The sequence below is a fragment of the Coptis chinensis genome, chromosome 2, assembly GCF_015680905.1.
Source record: "Coptis chinensis isolate HL-2020 chromosome 2, ASM1568090v1, whole genome shotgun sequence".
Taxonomy (NCBI): domain Eukaryota; kingdom Viridiplantae; phylum Streptophyta; class Magnoliopsida; order Ranunculales; family Ranunculaceae; genus Coptis; species Coptis chinensis.
In genome coordinates this window covers 101,175,900-101,202,938 of record NC_141457.1, presented here as the reverse complement: position 1 = coordinate 101,202,938, position 27,039 = coordinate 101,175,900, and the positions used below count along the sequence as shown (strand labels likewise).

Sequence of the window (27,039 nt, the reverse complement as noted above, 5' to 3'; positions counted from 1 at the left end):
AATGTGACATAAACTTTTCATAATTTTCTTAACCCACGTGTAGTTTTCTTTGGCATGTAATGAAAATCTCTACACTATATTGATAGCCGGTTTTAGGAACCCCCTCCCCACTATCGAGTAGGCCTATTTCTGTTTTCTCTTTTATCAAAATTTAGAAACATTTCCTTCCTATTTCTTCACTTACTTCTTAACCGCTAAAAGAGTTTTGCAATTTAGAAAATTAGCAAAAGAGTTTTGATAATGTGGGAAATATGACTTTAAGATTAGTATTATATCTGTTTCGAATCTCTCCAACGCTAGAAAGATTTTCTCTTCTCGTAATATTGCAACCTAGGCCGCAACAGTTTTAAGGTACTTATATTTGTTTTAAATATGTGGTTTTAGATAGTTAATTGAACGATCATGTAAACCTGCATGATTGTATTGTTCGTTCAATTTTTGTGTAGCATTAATAAGTTCCATTTGTCAGATTTATTTTTCTCCAAATTAATTTATTTAAGTTTTCTTTTTAAAACATTTGTAACGTATTAATAGAATTTTGTGGTCACCGTGTGGTTGCAGATATCAGTATTTCGGGTTATTGCCGGATTTGCAAGCCAGGTTGTCAATTATGGATGAGAAATAATAGTTTGAATTGGTTACCAAATGTCTGATCCATAGACTGGTAAAAATATGTTTCTTCACCAAATTGATAGAAGTCGGGATCGCTATTTGGTTGGAAATGAGACATTGTTAAGTAAGAATATGATTCTCGTCGAAGAAAAAGTAAGTAACACACTTACTCAAGATCTCCTTTTAATCTTTAAGATTGATATACGTTAATTTTAAAAATTTGCCTTCATACAAGGTGACCAAATCAACGCGTCTATCTCTATCTATTCATTACATTCACATGCAATCCAAAGTGGAATGAAAATAAACTTGCATTGAAACGAGTTGAAGGTCTAATATCCGAATACTCCCCCGAGCTTGTACGTAGTTAGAGAATTTAAGAGAAAAGTAGATCAGATTATGAAGGGCCTCATGTAAAGAAGAACGCGTTGGCAAAGCTATGGCAGGTACTTTCAAATATTTTAAAATCCCAATTTTATTATTTTTGTGTCTGTCAGTTGCAAATTTTATTGAGATATTTTCGTCTTTTGTTTATTAATTAAAATGATGTCGAAAACTACTTCTTTTGGTTTCAACCATGCCATAATCCCTTAACACAAATTGCACATATTAATTTAATATCATCATAAAAATGTTTCATGTTTACTATGTGTTGTTATTATGTTGGAATTTAACTTCTCTAATCATTCTATGTTTGGCATGTTAAAACGATCACTCATGTTTATTACTATGTAAAAACCTCTATGTCTATGTTTATTAAAAGTCTTAAGTGTCCATCACATCAATTAAGTCTCATGCTGAGTATGGGCTTATTGTACTAAGAGAATAAATGAGAGAGCTACATGATAAATAAACGAACCAAAAACTAATTAACCAGGTCATTTAGTGTTGTAGGTCTATACGTAAGTATCTGCTACATATTTATGAAGTCTGAAGATATATTGCCAATTGAAGATATTACTTCATGACACATCTGTGTTCTTGAGATTCCTGATTGGCGTGCTTAATTAGGTTTATACACATCACTTGCATACCTGGAACATTATAGTAGCATAGCTCATTACAGTGTAGAATAGTTGTTTTTCCATAATAGAATAGTTGATAGTTGATATCATATTCCTATTAGCTATAAGAATATGCATGCATAACTTCACTCAAGTGATACTCTCGAGAACGGTTTGTAAGGTTCTCTATATTGCAATAATAAACAAGTGGCACCCATAAACGTTTTATAGGAAGAAAAATCAATTACTTCAGTTTTTCTTGACCAATGGAATGTTATTGTAGGCAGGTATTATTCATAAAATAGAAAAGAATAATATCACATTGAAGAATAATTCAACGACAAACGAAAAGCGCTTCAACAAAACTGCAAAACGTTATGCACAAGCAGTGTGCCAGCCTCTTTGGCACACTAATGTGATATAAGCTTTTCAATATTTTCTTGACCCACGTGTAGTTAATTTTGGCATGTAACGGAAATCTCTACACTATATTGATAGCCGGGTTTTCAGGAACCCCCTCATCACTATCGAGTAGGCCTATTTCTGTTTTCTCTTTTATCAAAATTTAGAAATACTTCCTTCCTATTTCTTCGCTTACTTCTTAACCGCTAAAAGAGTTTTGCAATTTGGGTAATTGGCAAAAGAGTTTCGATAATGTAGGAAATATTATTTTAATATTAGTATTATATGTGTTTCGAATCAATCTCCTACGCTAGAAAGATCTTATCGTAATATTGAAACCTAGGCCGCAACAATTTTGAGGTACTTATATTTGTTTTAAATATGTGGTTTTAGATAAATAATTGAACGATCATGTAAACCTACATGATTGTATTGTTCGTTCAATTTTTGTGTAGCATTAATAAGTTCCATTTTTTAGATTTGTTTTTTGATATCCACAACTTTGCGGTATAAAGATTTGGATTCTCTACTCCATTCGGTGTTGACTCAAGTCCTTACTCACGTCTTTCATGTGCGTTTTGCTCGAGTAGGGATTCAAACCAACCTAAATTCTAGGACATCATACAATTTTCTTATGCTCTAAGTAGGGAAACTAGTGAGTAAGTTCATATTGGATTACTAGCTAGGTTTAGTTTTGTTGTTTAAATACTAAAGGACACTTAAAATGCGAGACATAAAAAAAAATGGAAAAATTAAGATTTTTTTACTTGTAATTTAAAGAGAAGAGAAGGGTAGAGGATTAAGTTACTCATGCAAGGCCTAGCTACAAGTATTTTAGAAACAGGTCACTACCATCTCAATTCCTAGTATAATATACCTATCTTTAAACATATCATGCTAGTATGTGAAATTGAAATGATATTTCATCTTTGAAATATCATTCCAGATCCTAGTTCTATTTTACAACAGTTAATCAGATATTGGTCAATCTCTGTCATTTTGGGACAGGATGAAAAATAGAACCTAAGTCTCTAAGTAGTGATTTTGGAATCCTAAATTTGTAGCCTGATTCTCACATGAGCATCATTAACCCTCCCCTTGGGAGGGTTTTAGCTCATGATCCTTGGATTCTTTGAAAACTACAAGATATATTTGTTAAAGAGAGAGAGAGAAAGAAGAAAAGAAACTAAAAAAACACTGATTACATACGGAAATGATGAAGTTTATTCAAAAACTAAATGTGTTCCCCATTAACACTATTACAAGCTTTTGTTACCTAAAACTAAAACTAAAACTAAAACTACTTAACAAGGAACGAAAAAGGAAAAGTAATCAAGGAAGTAAATGGAGTCAATACCCTTGTTTTGTTTTCTTCCTTTCATATTAGAGCATTCTCCCTACATCTCACGTGAAAACACACACACACATTTATTTCCATCTTATCCACACATTCAAAACAAAGTGATACCTTGCTTTGTTTTCACTATTAACACCTAATCTCATCTTACCTCATTAATTATATGCAAGGTGTCCATTTGTGCCAATAATTTGACACTTTTGTCTTGACATGCTCTATGATTGATGACTCATCTCTTCTTGTGGGTCCGGAAGGTGAGTCCATTGGTGGGCCCGGACGTTAATTTCTGCAATTTCTGGCCTGAGATAGAGCTAGTCGTGCTGATCATCTGGACAACTTACTTGTCGAAACCGGAGTCCAGGTTCAAGAGATATGAGCTCTGAAAGTTTGATGCTTACGCATGTGTGTAATCGTTTTCGACTTGATTAAATGATCTTGTTTGAGTCTTTGAGCTTTAGTCCGGATTTGTTGGGCTTCATATGGGCTTGATTGGAAAGCTTATGTATACTTTCTATTCCGTGCTTAAATGCTGGCTTTATCATCATTTTTACGTTAGTTGCTCCAACCTGTAAAAACACGAAAATGCGATTATTTTATGATTATTAAACACAAAATTAACCGAAATGTTATATCTCTATGGGGTTTTATAGTACAGTTTTGGGTGCTTATCATTTTTCTATAGATTAATTTATTTAAGTTTTCCTATAAAAATATTTGTAACCTGTTAATAAAATTTTGTGGTCGCCATTTGGTTACAGATATCAGTTTTTTGGGTTATTGCCGGATTTGCAAAGCCAGGTTGTCAATTATGTATGAGAAATAATTGTTTGAATTGTTTGCCAAATGTCTGATCCATGAACTAGTAAAAAATTTGTTTATTCACCAAATTGATAGAAGCTGGGACCGCTATCTGGTTGGAAATGAGACATTGTTAAGTAAGGATATGATTCTCATCGAAGAAAAAGTAAGTAACATACTTACTTAAGATCTCCTTTTAAACTTTAAGATTTCTATGCCTTAATTTAAAAAAATTGCCTTCATACAGGGTAACCAAATCAACGCGTCTATCTCTATCTATTCATTACATTCACACACAATCCAAAGTGAAATGAAAATAAACTTGCATTGAAACGATTTGAAGGTCTAACGTCCGAATACTGCCCCAAGGTTGTAGTTAGAGCATTTAAGAGAAAAGTAGATCAGATTATGAAGGACCTCATATAAAGAAGAATCGTTAGCAAAGCTATGGTAGGTACTTTCAAATATTTTAAAATCTCAGTTTTATTATTTTTGTGTCTGTCAGTTGCGAATTTTGTCGAGATATTTTAGTCTTTTGTTTATTAATTAGAATGATGCCAAAAATTATTTGTTTTGTTTTCAACCATGCCATGAGTGGTGCATGCATAACTTGTTAGATGTTATGAGTGGTGCTGCAATAGTTATATCGTCTGGTTTGCTAGATGCATTGACCCTGCGGTGGATCTTTGGTTACAGGGATAATGTCCACAGCGGTTAGCGGAATTCATAGCGAGTGCTTCACTTACTCCACTTCTTAAGCTAGATAATAGTATTTGTCCTATAGTTGTGGGCATGTTTTGGCGCCATCTAGCCTCCAAAATTACAATGAAATGAGTTTCTAGAGATGTGATCGGGTACTTACAGGATTTCCAATATGGGGTGGGGTGGGTGTTTCTGGTGGAGCAAAGGCGATTTTGTACGTTATCAACCATATGGTGTATGCTAACAGTGACAATACCTCTTTTTCTATGTTGCTTGTAGATTTTCAGAATGTTTTTAACTTGGTTGATCGGACTACCATGTTAAGAGATGTTTGTATCCGATGCCCAGCTATTGCTCCTTGGGTCGAGTACTTGTATTGTCAACCTGCGAGGCTATATGTCACACCCCAAATTTTGACAAAATCAGAAAAACAATATTTGTTCCCGACTATTCGATTTTCGAGGTGTGATGCACTCTCAACTTCCAAAAACCCATTATCCGTTTAACTATTCCAATAATTGGAAACCAATAAAAAAAATTTAATAATAAAAAGTTCTCTTTATTACAAAAATTCACAAATATGATTAAGTTACAAATTTCCTTTCAACAACTCTTTAATTATAATTACAACTGAAAATAAAAAAATAACATTGTCTTAATTAAAATCTATTGCACCTCAAGAGAAAACAAAATATCCTGTAATGAGACGCTAACGCGAACCACAAGCTAGCAATCAACCTCCTTCAACATTAATCTTGTCAAGATTTATCAACTGTGTTTATTTTATGAACACACCCGATAAGCAAACATGCAAATCAGGTCAACATTATAAACAATGTTGGTATGAGTAGCCCTAAAATACAAAATATACTTATACATATATACACAATCCATAAGGCAGTTAGTTCCTCCATTAAGGCGCCTTAACTTCCAACGACTAATACAACATTTTTAATTACAATAATTAAGGCTGGTAGTTCCTCCACTGAGGCGCCTTAGCTTCAAACCGTACTAAATCAACTGCATCTAATAATAAAATAACAAACTAAAACTTACTCTATACTTACACTGGTATAAGCCTAATCATAGAGTGGGTCACACCTGCATAAATAATCAATTCAACCCACCCTTCTGCAAAACCATTGTGAATGAAACATAACTTACAATAAATCATTTATTATAGATTTAACGAACACTTTGATATATATATATATATATCATCACAATTATTGTTTAGAGTTTCTTCAAGTGTCTTTAGAATCACATCGTCTCTATGTCTTACCTAGTTTCCCTGGTTACCACAATCGCTTTCCTACGCTGAACATGTACATCCATATGCCTCCCCTCACGTAATAAACCACTCCGTGCGTAGTTACCCTAAGCGGAATATAGCATACTAGGTAACCCCCACACGAACGCCATTAAGTGGGTACTGCCACTATTCGGCATAAAATATCGCGTGTCTCGTTCTAATTTTGCGAACGAGATAATCCAGCCACTATTCGGCTATGACTGCCCTACACAAGGGTCAATCAACATCTCACACACCCTACACAAGGGCCAATCATATCACATATGCCCTACACATGGGCCAATCAACATCTTACACACCCTACACAAGGGCTAATCATATCATATACGCTCTACACATGGGCCAATCACATGAGTTGTGGTAGCTAGGTTCTAGGATTTTTGTTACGTAATTTATTCATGTATCATACGTATATATCTCATAATCATTCCACACTCTATCAGGTGCCAATAAATTTTTTGCACTAAGCCACGATATTTAGAAATATCTTAATACATCTCATAACAACTTTCATTCTTTCACGTGCCAAATAAATTATTGCACTAAGCCACAATACTTTGGGAAATATCCACAAATATTATACGTACCTCATAGTAGCATCTCACTGATATAAAAAATGATGGAGCGTTTACATTTATTTATCAAAGATATTGCATTTAATATATACCATAACAGATCATATCATTTAACAGAACAACAATTTCAACATACCACATAATGTCACAATTTATCCAAACGTACCACATAACATTTTTATAGCGTTTTAGGAATATCACGTCTCTTGAAATCTCAATCTCGTCACGTGTCAAAAATTGCACAATATCAACGTCAAATTTTTCTTAGATAATGACAAACCAGTTTATACAAGCTTCCACAACATTCTACTATTGGATTAGTCTATAAAATTTAATATATAAAAAAAGTAAACAAAGTCAATGGTCAACAGTCGAAGGGTTGAATGGTCAACAGGTCCAGCCCCACAGTCAATAGTCCTAAACCAGTGTTCATCCAAACAGGTCCTGACGCCAACACGTATGTAAAACACTTCAACCTATGGTCCTAATCCAACTAAAAAAAACAAACCCCAAAACCAAGTCCCAAAAGTCTAAACAACTAAAGAGTAAAGACTCAAACTGACCCATCTTAAGTCATATGACCCGGCCCAAAACAAAAAAATAAACTAGCTTAAAGAACTAACAAATTTCGGCCCAAAACAGCTAATAAGTTTTGCCCTAACAACAAAACTAAAAATTTCAGCCCAAGGCCCAAACAAGAGGTCGTCTTCCTCACCTCACCAGTAGCTCTCCTCCACCACCAGCCACCACCAACCTCCACTCGTCCGCCACCCTCATCCCAGCGGTTTTGACCCTCATGAAAAACCCCATCTTTCGATACCATCAAAACCCGATTCCCCCACTCCTTACAATTCGCAGTCGGCGCCATTAACAAATCTTGGGAGCTTCAATAGCACCATACAACCCACCGAAACAGTTGGGTTTTGATCACCAACAAAACCCAACTCTATGCTATACTAAAAACTCGATTCCTTACATTATTAATCAATTATAGAAAAATCTCGACCTTCATTAACACCCCTTCCAAGCTTCAACATCACCCAACAAAACATCAATTCACATACCCAACACTTTGCAACAACAACCAAATATCATTCAACCATACCACAACAATACGAGTTCAAATACTAGACTGGACGATTCTTGGGCTCACGCCGCCATTAACAGCCCATAAGCTTTAACAAATAAATTTCCAGAGTTTCACAGTTTGGCGAAACAATATGCTAACATTTAACAGTTTATCAATTCGATAGGACCGCAGAATAACTAAAGAAGAATAAGCAGAAAAATGGACGGAAACCTTGGACAGAGAAATATGTCTCTATACATGTAAAACTATATGTTCGATGAAATAGCAAAATAACTACTCACCTCTCGTGTTCCCGCAAAGAGTATATAGAATATGAAAGAAAACCGAGCCCAAGCTAGCTGTTAAAAGATGCACAAATCCGCCCCTTCTCCTTCTTCTTTCTTTTAGTTAAAATTGTTTAATTCTTAAGAAAACCTTATTTTTCTAAAAACCTTGAATTTTTATAAGTCATTCCATTCCAAAAATTATCTACCATATATTATGTTTAACTTTTTAAAACTTCCTATTTTACCAAATATATTTATTCATAACTATAGAATATTTTTCTCTATTATAAGTACTATATTTATTATATACCTTATATTAATATATCTTTTGAAAACTTTTCAAATATTAAAATCTATACACAAAAATTTAAAATACTAATTTTATCTCCTTTCTCTTTCTATCAAAAAGTCAAGCCCACATTTACTAGCCCGTTGACCAAGAAATAAATATCAAATTCCAAAATACTAAATATTGTTATGAAATAATGTAAAAATAATTTGGGGTCTTACACTATACTTGGGGGATGGCTACATAGGTTTACTATTGGGGTCAAACAAGGTGACCCTTTAGGTATCCTTTTCTTTGTATTGGTATTGCATCCTCTGATTATACAGATCCAGTCTAAGTGTCAGTTATTGCTACAACCTAGATGATGAGACTCTAAGCGGGGATACATAATAGGTGGCGACTGCTTTTGGTATGATTAAGGAAGAAGAACCTACTTCTTATAGGCTGGTTTTTAATGTGGCTAAAATTGAAATATTTTGGCTGTCACCGGATTCATGTTGCTCTACTCCTAGTCTTTTTCCTTCAGATTTGTCCCATCTTTAGTAGGGGGTTGCTTGGAGGTGCAGTTACCACTGATGCATCTTTTGTCATGGGTTTTGTTCGCAAGCATATTGAAAAGGCTATGACTTTGATGGATCGTTTAGCTGTATTAGAAGATCCACAATGTGAGTCAGCACTCTTACGAGCTTGTGCGTTGGGCTCTCTAAGTTGGTCTTCGAGATTCGTACTTGTCCACCATTCCTTTTCAGAGAAGCAGCTAAGATTTTTGATCGGCATCTCCGCAGTGTTCTCTAAGGTATTGTGGTTTCTGATGGTCCTGACTTCAGTGAATTGTAGTGACATTTATCGGCACTCCCATTACGTCTGGGTGGGTTAGGTATTTATTGTGCCAGTGTGCCACTGATATCTCTACATTTGTTTTTGTGGCCTCCCATTTTCCGACTTCTGAGCTTCAGAACCACATTCTTAGGAGTTGTGGTCCAATGCCTTTGGATGAGATTCTTGATGTTACTAACAATGCACTGAGCCTCTGTCTACCCGATTTTGACCTCAATTCTCTAGCTGTAAATGCTACCGTCCCCTCAAAACCACAAAAAGTTTTGGTAAAAGCATTCCATAGTAAGATTGTTGCTGATCTTGAGAGGGAGTTTGATTTATCTGCTCGTCAAAAGGCAGTCATGAGATGCTTGCAGTTAGAATACGCAAATGATTTTGTACTTGTTATTCCGATGGAGGGACTTGGATAGTGTATATGTCGTCGGTGGAGTATCGTTCTATTCTCCGGTACCGTCTTATGATTCATTTGTACTCTGACAGTGGTATATGCCCTATCTGCAAAAAGAATAGATTGGATGCTTTCGGGGACCATGCAACACATTGTAGACATTTTCCAGGTTTCAAATACCAACATGATCATGTCAGAGACATTTTATGTGATGCATTGTGGAGGGCTAGGGTACAAGTAAAAAATGAGGCTCCTGTCAATCTTCTCACTGATCCGAATTGAATAAGGGAAAATTAACACTTAGGCCTGCGAATGTATTGATCTACAATTGGTCTAAAGGGAAGCATACATGTGTTAATGTAACTAGAGCCTCTCCGTTAGTAGGGTTTGAGAATGAAGTCTTTGAGGTAGGAGAAGCATCTAATAGGGTAGCGATAGGGAAGATTAAGAAACACGAGGATGTTTGTATAGAAATTTAAATAAAGAGAATTATTTATTGATAGTTGGATTCTTTCACTACACCAAAACAGGAAATTTGTAACGCACGAAAAATTCAGTTAGTAATGTTTTTGTAGCGTTGCAGGGTTAGTAACGTTTTTTGTGGCGTTAATTACTTGCATAAATGTTACGTTAATTTCGAGAATTCCATGAAATAATTTATGACAATTTTTAAACCGTAAGTTATAATTAGAAACCATTGGTAATACGAAATTTTGGGAAAGAGGGAAACGAAAACATATCACGCTCTCTCCAAACATAAAAACTTAATAAAAAACAGAAAGAAAACAAAATAAACAAACCCTCTCTATCATTTCTCATCTCCTCCCAAGAGGGTTTTAGAATTGCAAAAAAGGTGTGTGTCTCGATCAATTTCTTCTTCTCTCTATCTTCCCCTGATTGTTTGTCCAAAGTAGTAGCAGCCGCCACCGCCGCTAGGTAACTATTCTCACTTCATTTTCTAGGTCCAAAAGAACAAAACTTGTTGTCTGAAAAATTGCTTGAGGGGGTTTCATTGTTTTAGAAAAATTTATAATGAATTTAGGCGGGGTTACTGGATAATCAATTTTTTCACTTCAAATTTCGAGCACAAATTTAAAAAGGCGTGGGTTTTCCACAAAAAATTTGCGAACGAATCTAGGTTCCAGGCCATTAGTCTATCTCTTTCTTGATTTACCGTCTTGAAGGAATTGATTTCGATCTTAGTTATGAGACCTGGGTATTATTTCATTTATAGTTGTTTCAAATTTTTGGTTTTTTTACTGATCTTGTTTTGTTCTATTTATTATCATTCATCTCTCTTCCACTCCTATATCCTATTCCAATTACTAACAGCTTCGAGGCCTCGAGGGCTTTGTTTCTTGCTAGAAGGTATAATTTTTAAGATTCATATGAATTTTTCTATGCAATTTATCATATTTTATTACTGAATATATTGTAAATGCGTGTAATATAGTGAATATAACTGTTATGGATGTGTAAAGTACTTGTTATTGCCTTTTGTCCTCTCTGCCCCATTAAATTCAAGTGTAGGAAACCACATTTGCAATTTGTACTGGCTGTTAGTGGTCGCAGTTGTTGAATGCTTGTGTGTTTTGTACTCTAAATGCTTCATTTTTAGAGATCTCTTAATTTTCAATGCTCATTTTGTACTGGGTGTTATTGTTTGCAATTGTTGACTTTTATATCCAAAATATTCTTGATGTAGCTCTGCAATTGTTTGAGTAATTTTAGGAGAAGCATGTGCCTTGGTTTATGGATGGGTTTGTCAAAACTGAGTTGTTGTAATGTTTCAGGAAAAATGAAGTTGAGGGGTTGGATGAGTTGGTTTATCACTCCTATACTGTTATGTTTGGTTAGGAATCCAATTCAATAGATCCCATATTAGTCTTTCAATTTTCGTTGGGGGGAGGGGAGGATGGGGGGTGCTCCTGATTTCTAGGTGCATGTTAAAAGGGTGGAGATCGAACTTGCTTCATGTATGAGTGTGTTGAAAAGAGGGGGGGTATCTGACATTTTAAAAAGGTGGGTCTATTGCAGGTTTGTGTGTGTTAGAAGGGGGTGGGTTATGTTTCAGGTGTATATGTAATCCACTTATAGATATGATTATATGTTTATTATATACACTACACTAATTTGCTTTAAAAACAACAGCCATAACTAGGCTTAAATGTCGGTTAATGGCCTTTGGCTTTTAAATGAGTGGGCTTAGCCATCATATTATAAGAAATGGCCGTTGTTATTCTATTTTCTTGGTTAGCGGACTGGTCCTCCTACCCTTGTTGAGTGAAAAGTTCAAAAATGCGCCCTACATTTTCAAGAAAGGGAAAGCCAAAAAATTTATGTTAATAGGGTTTGATTTTTTTAGAGAAAGCAAATGTTATCTATGTATTGAATTGATATTGATTCGGCTAATTAAAGTATGTGTGTTGGTCTAGAGAAATTAGAAACCACAACGTCGTCACCCTCATCATCTTGTTCTGAAGAATGAGTGCAGGTGCCGTTCCCTTCTCACTTTTATATTTTTTCTTTTAATTGTGTTTGGATTTGTTGTGAAATACTTCTTTCCCTAATCTATTTGTGTTGTCATATTTATTATGCTGACCAATTTCATATATACAAGTGATTGCAACACTTGGGTCTCAGAATCACAAGCCTAATTATATATCCTTCTTGGGAGGAAGATTTCATCACCTTTGCATTACCCAAAGCTTAATAATAGTAATGCATTCTGTGTTCTTACTGCTGCATCATTTCTTGATATTCAGGTATTTACATACCTCTGATTGTGCATAATGGGATTTTTCTTTTGTTTTTTGTTTTTTAACTTAAGGGCTTATCTTGCAAGATTTGTGTACTATTTGTACTGACTTTATTATATCGGAATTATGGACCTCAAACTTCTTAGCATATTAGGTAAGACCCTGCTTATTATAGTCTTTGTTAAGGTCCCATATGTTTTTATCTAGTTTTAATATACACATTTACCTGCTTTAAATCTATGATTAAGGTATTCGCAAAGTCAAGACTATGGTATGCACAAGGAACGTGTCAGAAATGCTTGTTGGGGTTATCTTTGTCAAAGTGGTGCCATGGAGTTGAAGGAGGTAATGAATGAGTGTGAATAGTAATTTGTTCATGGCCGGAGTCGAATATTTGCAAGTCGTCTTCTTAAGGTTTTTTAAATAAATTCTGCCATAGGTGTTATCCCCATGATTGCTACTCTTTAGTTCCTATGGCAGCTCTAGTCATGCTCAGAGTTTAACGGTCAGGCAATCAGCACATAATATGTTAATGTCTCCAGTTTCAAGTCCATCTTTCAATAGTTATTTAAAGAGCTTAATGGGACTTTTGCATCTAAAGGTTCTTAAGAAACAATGCCTTCTTAATAATAGTTTAGTTCAAATCCGATACATCATTGTCCACCTATAAGATGTAGGCAATATTTTACTCTTAGAAAAGAAAGCATAGCCGGAAGTTTTACTCAGTTGGTAATTATTTCATATTTTCCACCATTTTTGAGACATTTATGTTTGAATATCACTTCATTCTTTACAAGTTCAGGTTTGTTATTTGATTACTGTATAGATACTAACTATTTATGTTAAATTCGGCATGGTTAACTAGGGCTCCTGATAGGTACTGCCTAGACTTTCTGCTCAAAATTTGCATGCACAGCTCACATAAGATGAATTGCAGGTTCCTACTGAGGAGAAAAGGTAACATATTAATGGGTTCTTACTTGAATTTTATTAACTACAGCTGTAATTTCTCTGGAAATGGTTAATCCAGCCAACTTTTTGATTTTTCAAAGGTTTGAGTTAGCACTGTACACATTGCTAACGAAAGCTACATTGTTAAAAGAACAACCTGAGGAAGGAAGTTCAAGTTGGTAAAGAGAAATAATATCCTTAGAAAGGGATGTGTATGTATTTTATTCATTTTTCTCTATATCCTTGATATATATTAAATAAAATTGGGGGACCTATGTGTCGAGCAAGTTACTTGCTTGGAACGGGTGTACAAGAGGAAGGTAAGTAGTTACTCTAATATATTTATATACATGGTTTATTAATTTTAGGCTTGTTAGAATGTTGAGTACACTAGGGATAAAAGCCTTGAATAGTTTGGTATGATATATGTCAAATTTCAAATGAACCGAAATGTAGTCTTAGAATTTTATATATCTTATTGAACATAACATTCAAATATTTAATTTCATTTTCAACATAATAGTTTACATTTGTATGCCTATTTTTGCTTTCTTTGCATTTCTGTGAAATATGGGGTTCATAGAGTGGCTAATAACAAACCCTACCATGCTTTGTTCCCTTAGGCTATAGCTACCAATGGGTAAACATAGTTTCTTAAATGAACATTAACTTATCAAGTTTATTGTTGGTTGTTGCAGGTGAAAGATGATGACTTAAAAGAATTAATTGGTGAAGGGTTAAGATTAGCTAACACATCAAAATCTTTCATTATCTTGTTTCTTGGGTAAAGTATAATCCTCGCAGAAATATAAGTCTAACTTTTCTTATTTATACTATATTTATCTTTCATTTCATTCGTTGCTCGTAAATATAATGTCATTTTGTACGTGTGTTAGCATTTACACTTAGCTTGCTTTTCACAATCTTTAGTTAGTTTAGTGGTTGTAGTACCGCCATAATATAATGTTTATGACTTGGGACTTGTTTGAATTTCTGTTTGTGTCATATACCTGGTCTTTGGTATCATTTTTCATTAGACATATGGTACAAGGGACTTGTGCACGTTCGTTGTTTCTTTTTTTGTTTAAGGTTACTACTAATTCAACTCACAAGCCTTTTACTCTCTTGGATTTTTGTTTACATATATTTTTGTTTATTTATCCCAAGTTTTTGTGTGATTTGATGAGACTGTTTAGGGTTGTTCAAAACAATCAAGCTCAATCAGGTAGATGTCATCTAGCATGGTCTTCCGGTGCTCGTGGGAGAATGCCTTTGCAACCATTTAAATTCTTTGTTACCTGTGAACTGAAAAGTCTTAGATGCTAAAAATGTGATTTAGATGGTTATTTGTATTTGCACTATTGTTATTGTATTTTTTGTCTTGTTGCATATTTTAAAAGTTTTCTTTATTTGGTCGGTGTGAAATGCTAAATGTATAGATTTGGATTACTGAGTAAGTTGGAATCTGAAGCCATAAATGAATATTTGTTATGTAATCATATTGTGATATTTCCCTTGTATACAATGCAGAAATATGGCATTTTTATGTAGGTCCAGCAGTCCCCAAGAAATGAAGAAAAATAAGAATTATTTTTTTTACAAATACAATTCCCTTTGTAACGGTTGTAAACTGTTACAAAATAATATTTTTTTCAAACATAAATTATTTCCCAACGCCCCTGAATTGTTACAAATTTTGCAAAATTGTTAGTAGACTTGTAAAACATTAACAAAAAAACGTAGCCAAAAACTGTTACAAATATTTTTACAAACACTTAATAATGATTAGCAAAATAATGTTTTGTAACACTTTTAAACCGTTACAAATATTTGCAACAGATTACCCACACCCAAACTGTTACGGATAAAAAGCGTTATAAATATTTTTTGTAACGATTTTGACTGTTAGTAATAGCCTATTATGGTATAGTGTTTACATTGAGAAAACAAATGTTTAAATAGATGTGGGAGTACATCAATATGAAAAGATAGGACAGAGGATTATGAATAAATCCTAGAGTTAAAATCTTACCATATTAACCTAGATTAAGAAATATAAGAAATATAATCTTACAATACTAATCTAAATCTAGACTATTCCAATCCAATAGATATTATGCACATATTGCATAATATATTCCAATACTCCCCCTTATTAATCTCATGGTGCTTGAAAAACAATATGAGATTAACACCATAATAGAATGTCGCCAAACTTCAAGCTGGAAAATTTGTTCAAAAGTGTGACAAATGTTGTTTGTAGCAAAGCACCATCCATGAACGATAACACCTGATAAACAAGCTCCGGACACACATCTCGATAGCAACAAACAAAGGGCTTCTCTTTTTGAGACAACAACAACAACGATGGACTCCTCTTCATAAGGTAGTACCAACAACAAAAGGCTTCTCTTCGTGAGGTAGCATAAACAACGGAGTATATCAAATTATAGTGAGGCTTGCATAACAAAAACCAACACTAAATCCATCAAAGAGATAACGACGGCGAAGAAAACTTATATAAAAACATATTTTTGGTTCAAACATGGTGATGGGGGTTGAAGTTGAATAGAAATCAACATTATTGCTACTAAACAATTAAGCCAAAAAAAAAAGTATCTTATGAAAGTGTGGAAAATAGTCTGGCGGGTAGCATTGTGGTGGCCACCCGCCAGAAAAAAGAATTTACTATAGGATCGAACCTAAGCTCTTGATACCATATAGAAATTTAAATAAAGAGAATTATTTATTGATAGTTGGATTCTTTACATTGAGAAATCAAATGTTTAAATAGATGTGGGAGTACATCAATATAGAAAGATAGGACAGAGGATTATAAATAAATCCTAGAGATAAAATCTTACCATATTAACCTAGATTAAGAAATATAATCTTACAATACTAATCTAAATCTAGACTATTCCAATCCAATAGATATTATGCATATATTGCACATCAATTAGTTACATAACATATTGCATAATATTGGTTGTAATTAAGGCTAACCAATATTGCTTCACTTCGTTCAGTTTCGACATTTTCGATTTCTTGACACAACAGTCTGTTGAGCTCCTAAAGAGATTGCAAAAAGTTATGGACAGTAACGTAATGACAACTAATTTTAATGAGTTTGTATTTAGAAGATAGAATTTATGCAGCTTGTTGCACGCATGTCCTAATCATTTATAAAATTCGTTATAAAAAAAATAAAAAAAATTGTTTAGTCGTCTTATAGTGGGGTGGCTAAACCGTTGCTATAAATTCTACAAAAATCGTTTGGATTCTGGCAATTGTTGCGATAGATCGGTTTTTAGCACATTGGACTATTGGAGGATGTTTTTGCCAAATTAATTGCTACCTATCACATTGGCAATGACGTTGATGATGCTCTAATAGTACGTTGCTTATTTAGGGAAAGTTAATTACTCTTTATGATGAAGTAAGAGAAACTATATCCTTTCAATTCACATACGTCAGGTAAACTAAATTGTACACAAGGGAATTGGATTTATAGAATACCATGTGAATAATCTGAACAAAATGTACTGTAGAAATGAGCATTGAGGGAGTGGTGATTTTGTAGACATACACCACGAGCAGTTAATATGGCGATGCCTGATAAATTAAATTATTTGGAGAATATTTACTTGATTAAAATTATAAGAAGATTACAAGATGTTTATATGATTAAATTAAAAGAAGATAAAACTAAAAGATGTTTATATAGAGATCAATACAAGAATCTAAAATAGGAAGTAAAACTAAAACAGTTCTTGTTCCATAGGGTGGTTTCTAGTTAGAATACGCCAAGCACGGTCGCGCTCTCCACTATAAAAGGCGAGCATACTGCTAATATCTCTTGTTCCATAGGCGCGGGTCGCGCTATGTTAGAGCGCAAGTGCGCTCTCCACTATGACTGCGAGGAACGACTGCTAATACTCCCCCTCAAGTTGGAGAGTGAATATCAAGAACTCCTAACTTGCGAATTAATCTCAGAAAGGTGTCCTTGCCGAGAGGTTTAGTGAAGGCGTCAGCCACCTGATCTGAGGATGGAACGAACGTAGGAGATAGTAACTTGGCCTGTATCTTGTCGCGTAAGAAATGACAGTCCAATTCAATGTGCTTCGTTCGTTCATGAAAAACTGGATTTTGAGAGAGATGAAGGGCTGCTTGATTGTCACAGAACATGTTCATCGGAGAAGAATGAGAGATGCCTAAGTCAGAGAGAAGATACTTCAACCATTGAAGTTCACATGCCAGAGTAGCCATGGAACGATATTCGGCTTCAGCAGAAGAACGTGATACAATGTTCTGTTTCTTTGTTTTTCAGGATATAGGGCTAGAACCAAGAAAAGTGCAATAACCACTAGTAGAACGACGAGTGACAGGGCAGCCAGCCCAATCAGAGTCACAGAAACTAGAGATGTGTAAAGAACTATTAGCGGATAAGAGAATCCCTTTGTTGATCGAACCTTTAAGATAGCGGAGTATACGATGAGCAGCATCTAGATGTGGAGTCCGTGGGGACTGCATGAAACGGCTGAGATAATTAACAGAATAAGTGATATCTGGACGTGTAACTGTGAGATATAAGAGACGCCCAATCAAGCGGCGATAGACAGTAGGATCCTGAAGTAATGTGCCATTATCGGTATGGAGGTTGATGTTTTGTTCCATAGGGAACTCAGAAATACGACCACCAGTGGTACCACAATCAGACAGAATGTCCAAAAGACATTTGCGTTGTGTAAGAAATAATCCTTCTTTGGAACGAGCAACCTCGATACCCAAGAAATATTTTAGACGTCCCAAGTCCTTGATATAGAACTTTGCTTCTAAAAATTTCTTCAAGTTCTAAATGAGAGATGGATTGTTGCCTGTGATCAGAATGTCATCCACATATACAAGGACAAATGTAGAATCAGAACCACAAATATTAGTGAATAGAGAATAGTCAGACTTAGACTGAGTGAAGCCGGCAGTGATAAGAGTGGTAGATAGTTTGGCAAACCATTACCGAGAAGCCTGCTTAAGTCCATATAAGGACTTATTGAGGCGACATATCCTGTTCTCCCCCTGTTTGGCAAATCCAGGAGGTAATGTCATATAAATAGTTTCATCCAAATCGCCTTGGAGAAAGGCATTATGGACATCCAGCTGATAAAGAGTCCAATGTCTGATAGCAAAGAATGGGAGAAGTGTCGAACAGTGACTAGTTTTGCAACCGGTGCAAAAGTGTCATGATAGTCTTGGCCTTCAATCGATTGTAACCCTTGGCAACAAAGGCGAGCTTTGTAACGTTCAATAGAACCATCTGAATGATATTTAATCTTGAAAACCCATTTACAACCAATAGGCTTATGATGAAAAGATGATGGAACAAGAGTCCATGTGTTATTTTGTTCCAAAGCTGCAATTTCAGCAGCCATAGCAGCTCTCCATTCTGGAATTTTGATAGCTTGAGAAAAGGATGTAGGAACAACTGAAGAAGACACTTTAGACAAAAAAGCTTTATGACAAGGAGAAAAGTTAGTGTCAGAAATATAAAAGGCCATAGGGTATGGAGTGGAAGACCGTGTTACCTTAGAATCCGATTGGAGGAGGTTGGCCGAACGAGGGACTGTAGGTGCCTTGGTGAGAGTAGGACAGTGATAATCTTGGATGAGGAGTGGTGGTGGTTGTCGCATTCTAGTAGATCGAGTTGAGGCAGGAGGATTGAGATGGGATAGCTGAGGATCTTCCAAAGGGGTGTCAGATTTGGAGGAGTGGGAGTTTGGGCTGGAGTAGGTCGCGCTCCATCCATTGAAATTACATGAGATGATTGAATGTCGAAGGTTTCATTGTCTGGGATAGGTAAGGGAGAAATAGGAAGATGTGATTGGGGGAGATAAATGTTGATAGGGGAATACAATCTCATGGAAAATCACGTCACATGAAGTATACATTTTCTTGGAAGATAAATCATAAATGCGATAGCTTTTTTGAGCATAAGGATAACCAATGAAGATGCCAGGTTTCCCGCGGTGATCAAACTTATTTTTAATGGAAGTGTTGTGAGCAAAACATAAACAACCAAAAACACGAAGATGGGCAAGAGTGGGAGGTGATGTAAATAGAAGCTCATGAGGTGATTTGTCATTTAACAAGGTGCTAGGAATTTTGTTAATGAGATAGCCTGCGGTGAGAATGCATTCACCCCAGAAGGATAGTGGGAGGTGGGCTTGAAAACGTAATGTTCGTGCAACATTGAGTAAGTGACGATGTTTTCTTTCAACAACAGCGTTTTGTTGGGGAGTAGCAACACAACTACGTTGGTGGATTACCCCATGTTTTGAAAAGAATTGTTGCATGTTATGGGATATAAATTCAGAGCCATTGTCGGAACGAAGGACTTGGATTTCATGAAAATGGTCATCAATGTTGCTATGGCCAGATATGAGTGAATGTATTGTAGAATGAAATTGAGTATGAACCATGGCAAAAAAAGATTGTAAATGCATGGCAGTTTCAGATTTGACAGTCATAAGATAAATCCATGTAGCACGACTAAAATCATCGACAATAGTTAAGAAAAAACGAGCATTAGAATATGATGGTAAATGAAAAGGACCCCAAATGTCACAATGAATCATTTGAAAAGGTCTAATGGTTTTTATTGAACTATGAGAAAAAGATAAACGAGTTTGCTTAGCTTGCGGACATACAGTGCAAGTAGCATTATTTGAACTAGAAATAAATGAAAGAAAACTGCTTAGCTAAAATCTGCAAAGGCGTGGAAGATAGATGTCCTAGGCGATAATGCCATAAATTATTTGTGGAGGAGTTGTGGGATGAGCAAACTGAAGCTAGTTGGAGATGGTAGAGTCCCCCATTAAGTCGTCCCAATCCAATCTTCTTCTTCGTTAACTGGTCCTGAAAAAGGCAAGAATCATTAGTAAACGTGACAGAGATAGGGTGAGACTTGACTAGTTCACTAATGGAAAGCAAATTAAAATGAAAGGTGGGAACAAACAAAACGTTGTCAAGGCGCAAAAGGGGAGAGAGAATAACACTACCAACATGAGTAATTAAATGGTCTGTTCCATCCGGAAGTTTAAGAGTAGAATGTGTTAAACAAGTATGATAATGAGAAAATAGATGTAATGAAGAACAGACATGATTGGTAGCACCAGAGTCAATGATCCATATGGATTTAGAAAAACATGAGAGAGATATACCTGTCAGGTTTGCTTGTGAAGAGGTACTACCTGAATCAAGCAAACTGAGAAGTTTGTTGTATTGTTCTATGGAAAAAACAGGAGAATTGGAGTCTGTAGCAACTGATAGCTATAAAATGAGTAGTTTACCTACGAAATGAACGATGAATCCAAACGTAAATAAACTAAACTTATCTTTTACGTGGTTGATTATCAAAGCTTCTACTCTCAATGCGAATTGCACTAAATGGAGTACGAAGTTCGTTCCACTCCTAGTTCCCTAGCATGGATTGTTTTCTAAGTCTAACTAGTCGCTCTTTAAGTCAATGAGAATAAATATTATACTACGATACTTAATTAAGATGATTACTAGAAATGAACTACAAATGCTATGGAAATACTATTGTTTGACTCTAGATAAGGAATTAGAGGGGAATTGAATCCACCTCGAATCTAACTTAATGACCTAGCATAGATTGTGGTATCTCGATTCTTACGTTTTCACGGCAAGAATTTCGAGTCTAATCCCCTAGTTTTCATGGCATTTCTACCAAGTACTAACTAGCATGTGAGGTCGCTTCACCCATTCTCATGGCTTAAACACGACCTTCTAGAGTGGAATAGATTCTACAACGTTTCTATACTAAACAACTAAGTTTTCATCAAGGCTTCATCAACCCCTCTAATGGAGGTTTAGCCTTGAGTCATCAATCTAACATTTACCATTGAATCTAAACTAAACATAATGTGAGAAATTGAGAATTACTTAATTTAGCAATAATGAATCTAATTTAATGGCTGGAATAAAACAAGAACAAGAATTGAAATTAGATCTAAAATGGAAATGACAAATTCGAACTTGATAAAAATACTACTTTATTTATCTAATCAATCAAGAACAATGATTCAGAGATTTAATCTAAAACAAGAATTTAAATGGAACTAAAACTTAATTTAATTAATAAAACTAGATCTATAATTCTATATCTTAATTTAGGTCTAACTAGCTACCATTAACAAAGAGCTAAGCTTTTGTTTTTATACATCCAGATCCAAAATTCGTGCATGGGCTTGGAGCCATGGGTTGGGCCAGAGAATCAGGCCCAAAACCCAATTCTTTTAGTCCAAAAAGGCCTCTTCAGCTGCAGTTAGCTTCCACAGACTTTTCGTCCACTTCTGCTCCTCTGATTGGGTCAAGGCTTGGACCATTGCAAAGCTCTTTCCGAGCCGGTCGTTTTGACATAAGGTAGGCCCAATTCGAGGTCCGAGTCCAAAGATATGGCATTCGGAAGTTCTCTGGCGACTTTTGCTCATTTATCTCGCTAATGTGGCACATTTCGCATTATAATGGACTTTGAAGCTCGAAATGCATAAAACACGTAATCGAGATTAACTCTTACTTATTATTCACATAATTGGTCTAACAAGATGATGATTATTAAAGGGGTTAAAACTACAGTTTTGGGCTCTTATCAAAGAACCAATTAGCCCGAAAGGGCTTCAGTGGATAACCGATGCGCTTTGTAGCATGTACCAATATGATGTCCAATTCGGTTACAATGGTTGCAGAATGGACGAGCGTGCTTTCGCCTCGGGCCCCCAGATCGGAGGGTGCGCGTTTTCTTTGGCGAACCACCGTGTCTTTGTGGAGGTTTAGACAAACCCGATTTGAAGAAGAAGCCCGGTTGGTCTTCGAAAATGAGTACTTTCGAGGCCAGCGTCCGGAGCAGATGGAAGAGAGAGTGCATGGATCTCTTGTTGCTTCTCCTCTTGTTGGATTAAAGAATAAATCTTAGACATACGAGGAAAAGGATCCATCAAGAGAATTTGACTGCGGATGGATTGAAAACGGGCATTTAGGCCTTGCATGAATTTCATAGAATGACCGTCTTCAACCTCTTTGGCAAAAATAGATGCATGACCACAAGTACAAGCAGGCATAGTAGATAAAGAACTTAATTCATCCCGAGAAAGATTTAAGTAAAGTGAAATAAGCGGATACCGCGACGATTGTCTTGCTTTGAGAAGAGTAATGTAATCCTTCCGGTTGAAAAACCTTGGGTGCATTAGTTTGTGAAAAACGATCACCTAGATCTTTCCAAATTTCGGATGCAGAGTCGGCATAGAGGATGCTACCACGGATATCCGAGAAATGTAATTGAGAATCCATGAAGCAACAAGGTCATCATATCGCGACCATTTGGATTTTTCTTTGGTCTTTGGGAGGAGTTACGAACCATCGACAAAACCAAACTTATTCTTTGCTCGAAGGGCTCTAGAGATAGACCGTAACCAAGTTGGATAATTGTCCCCTGATAACAGAGGAGATACGAGGATAGCCGTGGGACTATCTGAGTGGTGAACATAGAAAGGATCATCAGAATCTGTAGTAGAGTCATTGGGAGTAGAATCCATTGAGAATTGAGAAGAGGTGGAAACTGATAGAGTTTAGGATTAGGGTTTGGATCAATATTAGGCTGATACCATGATAAATTAGAGAGAGAGATTGACTGGAGAGAATATTTACTTGATTAAATTATAAGAAGATTACAAGATGTTTATATAGAGATCAATACAAGAATCTAAAATAGGAAGTAAAACTAAAACAGTTCTAAAAACAGTCGGTGGTTTCTAGAGAATACGCGAAGCGCGGTCACGCTGTGTCTACTGTTCCATAGGCGCGGGTCACGCTAAGTTAGAGCGCAGGTGCGCTCTCCACTATGAATGCGAGGAACGACTGCTAATATCTACTGTTCCATAGGCGCGGGTCGCGCTATGTTAGAGCGCAGGTGCGCTCTCCACTATGACTGCGAGGAACGACTGCTTACCACCACGTGCCACGAAACAGTAGAATATATATATGAACTTGACAATAGTCGGAAACTCAGACCTGATGAAGAAAAAATTACTGTTGGGTTAGGAGCTTTGGAATTTAGATGAAAGGAGGGAACGAAGAAGCTAAATGTAGGGTAGGATATTTTTTTGTTTTTCTCTTCCGGACGACAGACGCATGTTTTGACTCGGGACATTATTGAAGATTTGAAGATAGTTTGGATTGTTGCTCATTCAAAGAAGCTTGGAGTCATTATCTCTTGAGGGGATATGTTCTAGAAGTTGGCACTCGGAAAAAGAAGAGAGACCAACGAGAGGATTGGTACTATTTATTCATCCAAAGTTTAGGTCGAGTGAGACATTGTTTTGTATTTACCAAAAAAACAAGAAAAAGACATTATATTGTTTTGTACTTATGTATCAATAATTGACTTCTATTATGGTTCTTGGCGCACAGTACTCAGCAGTTGCTGAAGAGTGAAGACAATCGAAACTTGTTCTTAGCCTCTTTCAATTGTCCCCATGTAGCATACGGACAATGTGTTACATTCTCGATACTATTCAAAACGTCATCATGTCCAAAACGTGAGGGCGCAAAAGCTTATGTAACTGTGATTGATGTGATGTAGGTCCAGCCGTCACTGGTAGGAAGTATACGATCGAATTCTAGTTCTTGGCGACATAGATTTGGGCAAAGTTGGGCAGTATCTCTACCTACTTGCATTGTTAGATACTTAAATTATGTAGTAAACAGGATTTTTCCTAGCTGCAGTCAGTACACAGTCGAAGGAATTCAGTGCCTTTTCCACCAAAGATCAAAACCGAGCATCTTAAGTATATATGCTGTATGTACACAGAAGCTGGCAAACATATATAGAAATGCGGGAATGCTTGTGAACTTTCAACTTATGATCTAACAATATATTTAATAAATCGTTTTTGGCATACTACATTACTACTACAATAATACTAAAACTAATTAATACCCACTAGTGGAGATCGAACCAAGCAAAAATACTTTGCACTGAGATGCAAGATCTATATTGATTGGTGTGAATTCACCCTCAATTCCTCAATCAGAGCAGTTAAGTCATTGTAGGAAGATCCTCCTATTTCAACAGCCTTCTTTGCCATTTCCCCCAGCTCTCTAGCCCTCCTTCGCATGTGTTCTGCGTCTTCTCCATTGCCCATGAGTTGAACCACTACTTCCTTTATCTTTTCTTTTCTCACTGACACATCTCGTGGTTCTATCCAGGAATTCCATACTTTATTACCTGCGCTGATTCCAATCTTCAATACAAGAGTGACAAGCTTCTCATTGTTGAATTGCTCTGCAAACACGGGCCATGTGATCAAGGGAACGCCTGCACTAATGCCTTCGAGTGTGGAGTTCCACCCACAGTGAGTCATGAATCCTCCAACAGCAGGATGGTCAAGTATAAGTACTTGTGGTGCCCAGTCTTTAATTATCAACCCCTTCCCTGCCATTCTCTCTTCAAACCCTTCTGGCAAGAATATGTCCTTCTCCTTGTTCTTGTCCATTCTTACAACCCAAATGAATGGGACTTCAGAAGCTTCGAGTCCCATTGCAATCTCAATTAGTTGAGCTGCACCGAAGCGAGAAATACTCCCAAATGATACATACAGCACTGAATTAGGCTCCTTGGAATCGAGCCAACTTAGACACTGGTGTTCGTTAATGGAGGATTTCTTCCCTCGTTGGGCCTTATCAATATTACTACTATTGTAACGCGAAACGGGGCCTATGTGCCATGCTCTTCTTCCCATTTCCTTTGTGTAGTATTCAGCATATGATGATTCCAACTCATAGAAACTATTTACCAAAACTCCGAAGCTCTTCACCTCTGTTTCTTGTATTTCTTCTTTAAATTTCGCAAATGTATTATCGGAATCGCCCTGACTAGGTAACTGCGATTTTGTCATCTCTATTTGGTCTGGGAGACCAGACACTACAAAGACCTCTGAGTCAGACGTAACTTTCTTTTGAGGAGCATAACGTTTAATGTTTTCTGTTAGACACTGGGAAAAATAGCTTGTCCCATGAAAGACAAGCCTCGGAATTCCATACTTCCTAGCTGCTTCTGTTGTCCATGGTAAGAACATATCAGTTACAACACAGTCTGGACGATATTCTTCTAGAAGCTGCTCAAATGGTTGTTGGAGCATACCTACAGCCTTGAAGAAGTTACCGACCATATCTTCTGTCATAATGGAATCTGCACTTTCACATCCTTCAGGTAACCCGGCTTCTACAGCTGAGAATGGGATTACTTGGACACCAATATCTAGCCCAGATTTTTTGTCTCGATCTAAATTCTCCGCAATGTGGAGGGCATTTAGAGGAGTGGTGATAATGGTGGACTTCGTACCACGGGCAGCAAATAGTCTGGCTATATCCATGAGTGGAATCATGTGGCCTTGAGCCATGAATGGAAAAAAGAAGACATGAAGTTGCCGGGATTCAGAACCCATGTTGAATAACTGCAAGAGTATATGGCAAGTGTGTGTGGCCTTGAGCTTTAGAAATAGGATGATAGTATATGGAAGAAGTGAGTTTGATGTGTGGAGACTGGAGAGTATGTGTTGCCTACTGGCCTTGATATAGCTGTTGGCGAGCTTGTCTATGTTATCCATAGAACTATTTAGATAGAGAAATCAAAATTGAATTGTTTGACATCAGACTATTTGGATGTGGTGACTTTCAGTTTTTTCTAGATTTTCTTCTTGACTTGTGTGACAATGGTGAGGGATAGCTTGGACTGTTGTTCGCCAAAATTATATGTACACATAATCACTTGCGTCACTCTTTTCAACCTTTTAGGAGTTATAACTTTGTTTCTTCTATTGTTTCTGGCTACATACGCTGATTAGTATTTTAGTGCTGTTGTCTTTTTCTATTTAATATCGTTTTGTAACTGTACATATTTTTTTCCCGTGTAATTCTTAAACTGTATAGTAGTAGACGATCACCTTGACCAAAGAATTTGCCTTTGAGAAATTTCTAAATTCATTAATGATACGGGTACTATATACCGAAGAGTCTGTCGGACTCTAAAAAAGCAACACCTTTGGCGTATATGGAGTTACTAGTTTTCAAACCCGTCTTACGAACGGGTGCCGTTATATTAAATTATTCTAAAAAATATTAGTAATTATCTGGCTATAAGATATATATGAAAATTATATTAATCACTAATTTAAATTTTCAGACAACTCTCAATAAAAAAAACACCAAACTTTGATAAAACCTATCGATTTCTTTTAATAATTGAAGTTTGATGAGAATCTTTCAATGTGGCGAAAATGATATTGAAACTACTTGAATAAAGAATACACTCTCAATCATAAAAAATAATTATGATAAACATTATTTAAAATGCAAAACTATACTTGTCGAGACATTATATTCCCTCTACAAATAATACAACTATGTTTCGAGGTTAGTTCAATGCATTTGCATTAAGTTTCCGATTTTCTGTTAATTATTCATTGAGGTTAGTTCAATGTAGTTATTGCATCTAGTTTTCGATTCCCCATTACTTATTCTTTGAGGTTAGTTCAATACAGTTGCATCAAGTTTCCGATTTTCCTTTAATTATTCTTTGAGGTTAATTTAGTGCAGTTGTATCAGGTCTATGATTTCTCGTT

The 27,039-nt window shown here is 36.0% G+C and overlaps 2 protein-coding genes and 1 long non-coding RNA gene across 3 annotated transcripts; 1 reads left to right on the top strand and 2 right to left on the bottom strand.

Moving 5' to 3' along the window:
- Positions 1-580: 580 nt before the first annotated feature.
- On the top strand, positions 581-3,752 carry LOC147519668 (uncharacterized). Its single transcript, XR_015214272.1, has 3 exons — positions 581-765; positions 848-1,058; positions 3,630-3,752. It is a non-coding gene; the product is annotated as an uncharacterized LOC147519668 (long non-coding RNA).
- Positions 3,753-17,668: 13,916 nt separating this feature from the next.
- LOC147519667 (uncharacterized) lies at positions 17,669-19,029 on the bottom strand. The gene is made up of 3 exons (XM_086594166.1): positions 18,682-19,029; positions 18,360-18,499; positions 17,669-17,882 (listed from the first exon to the last, which is right to left on the bottom strand). The coding sequence occupies exons 1-3, from the start codon at positions 19,027-19,029 to the stop codon at positions 17,669-17,671; spliced, it is 702 nt and encodes a 233-aa protein (XP_086450292.1).
- Positions 19,030-24,269: 5,240 nt separating this feature from the next.
- Positions 24,270-26,256, bottom strand: LOC147519666 (putative UDP-glucosyl transferase 73B6). The gene has a single exon (XM_086591230.1). It carries the CDS (start codon positions 26,023-26,025, stop codon positions 24,409-24,411), a length of 1,617 nt encoding a protein of 538 aa, XP_086447356.1. The 5' UTR covers positions 26,026-26,256; the 3' UTR covers positions 24,270-24,408.
- Positions 26,257-27,039: the final 783 nt, after the last annotated feature.